The sequence below is a fragment of the Penaeus monodon genome, chromosome 28, assembly GCF_015228065.2.
Source record: "Penaeus monodon isolate SGIC_2016 chromosome 28, NSTDA_Pmon_1, whole genome shotgun sequence".
In the NCBI taxonomy this organism is placed as follows: Eukaryota; Metazoa; Arthropoda; class Malacostraca; order Decapoda; family Penaeidae; genus Penaeus; species Penaeus monodon.
This window is the reverse complement of record NC_051413.1, coordinates 17,931,183-17,932,112: the sequence shown is the minus strand read 5'-3', so window position 1 is coordinate 17,932,112 and position 930 is coordinate 17,931,183. Positions and strand designations below refer to the sequence as shown.

General features: G+C 35.8%; 2 protein-coding genes across 2 annotated transcripts in view; both read left to right on the top strand.

Moving 5' to 3' along the window:
* Positions 1-670, top strand: part of LOC119591085 (CST complex subunit STN1-like) — a 1,362-nt gene extending 692 nt beyond the window's left edge. Inside the window, exons 3-4 of the mRNA XM_037939806.1 lie at positions 44-289; positions 525-670. Coding sequence (XP_037795734.1) covers positions 44-289; positions 525-670 — 392 coding nt within the window. The remainder of the gene's footprint in view (positions 1-43; positions 290-524) is intronic.
* The window catches only part of LOC119591395 (importin subunit alpha-9-like), a gene marked incomplete at its 3' end in the record, with an annotated part of 3,073 nt that extends 2,192 nt beyond the window's left edge, over positions 1-881 (top strand). The window contains 2 exon segments of the mRNA XM_037940136.1: positions 44-274; positions 525-881. Of these exon segments, the coding sequence (XP_037796064.1) occupies positions 732-881 (150 nt within the window).
* Between the last annotated feature and the right edge of the window lie 49 nt (positions 882-930).

Below are 930 nucleotides of genomic sequence, written 5' to 3'. Positions count from 1 at the left end.
GCATTTTATTATTTTCATAAGTCAATTTGGACTTTACTTTCAGTTGATGATGGAACAGGCATAATTCACTGTGCAAAATTCATCAGCCCTGAGTCTGAAGGTGACTGTGATCATCAGGATTCCCAAAGAGAAAAGGGACCTAATTATAGCCTCAAGAACCTGCTTCTGAGTTTAGCTGCCCCAGAGAATCCCTTAAAACTAGGGGATCTCGTTAATGTCCGTGGCCGCTTGAATATCTTCAGAGACCAGCCTCAGATTATTGTGAACAGTTTACGTATCCTTTTTGCTTGTTTGAATCTGTGATTGTGGTTGTCCTAGGTATGCTTTTCTGCAGAGATAAAGGAGGCTTTATTATATTACAAATTTTGATTTGTATAATTTGCTTAAATTTTGCAGTAATTGGTATTATATTTTATTTAGAAAAAAATGAAAGTATTTATCAATAAAGTTACCAGGTTTTCTACATTGAAATTGTGATAAAGAAGAATTTTCAACAGCGATAATTTCCTTAACATTTGCTTCAGGTCATGTTCACGATGTTAATGAAGAGTGGTTTCGGATATTGGAAATAAATGCACTAAGGAAGAACAAGGCAGCTTCCATTAATAGTGCTAAAGAATCTGATATTCAAAGTTCTGACAGACTGCATTGTTTCTTTCAGTCAGAATAAATACTTACACATCCAGTTTGTAAAAATCACAAGGTAATTTGATTACTGGCAAACATAAAAAATGGAATCTATGGATATCACAAATAAAGAGAGCATACTGGGCATCCGGCAACGTGCCAGGGATGTTGACCATGCTTCACGCACAAAGAGGCGTAGCCTGGCTCGGGATGCTCGGCGAGTGGATTTAGATGACATTGTCAAAAAGCTACAGGTAACATACTGATGTATATATAAATATAATAATAATGATACAGATATAG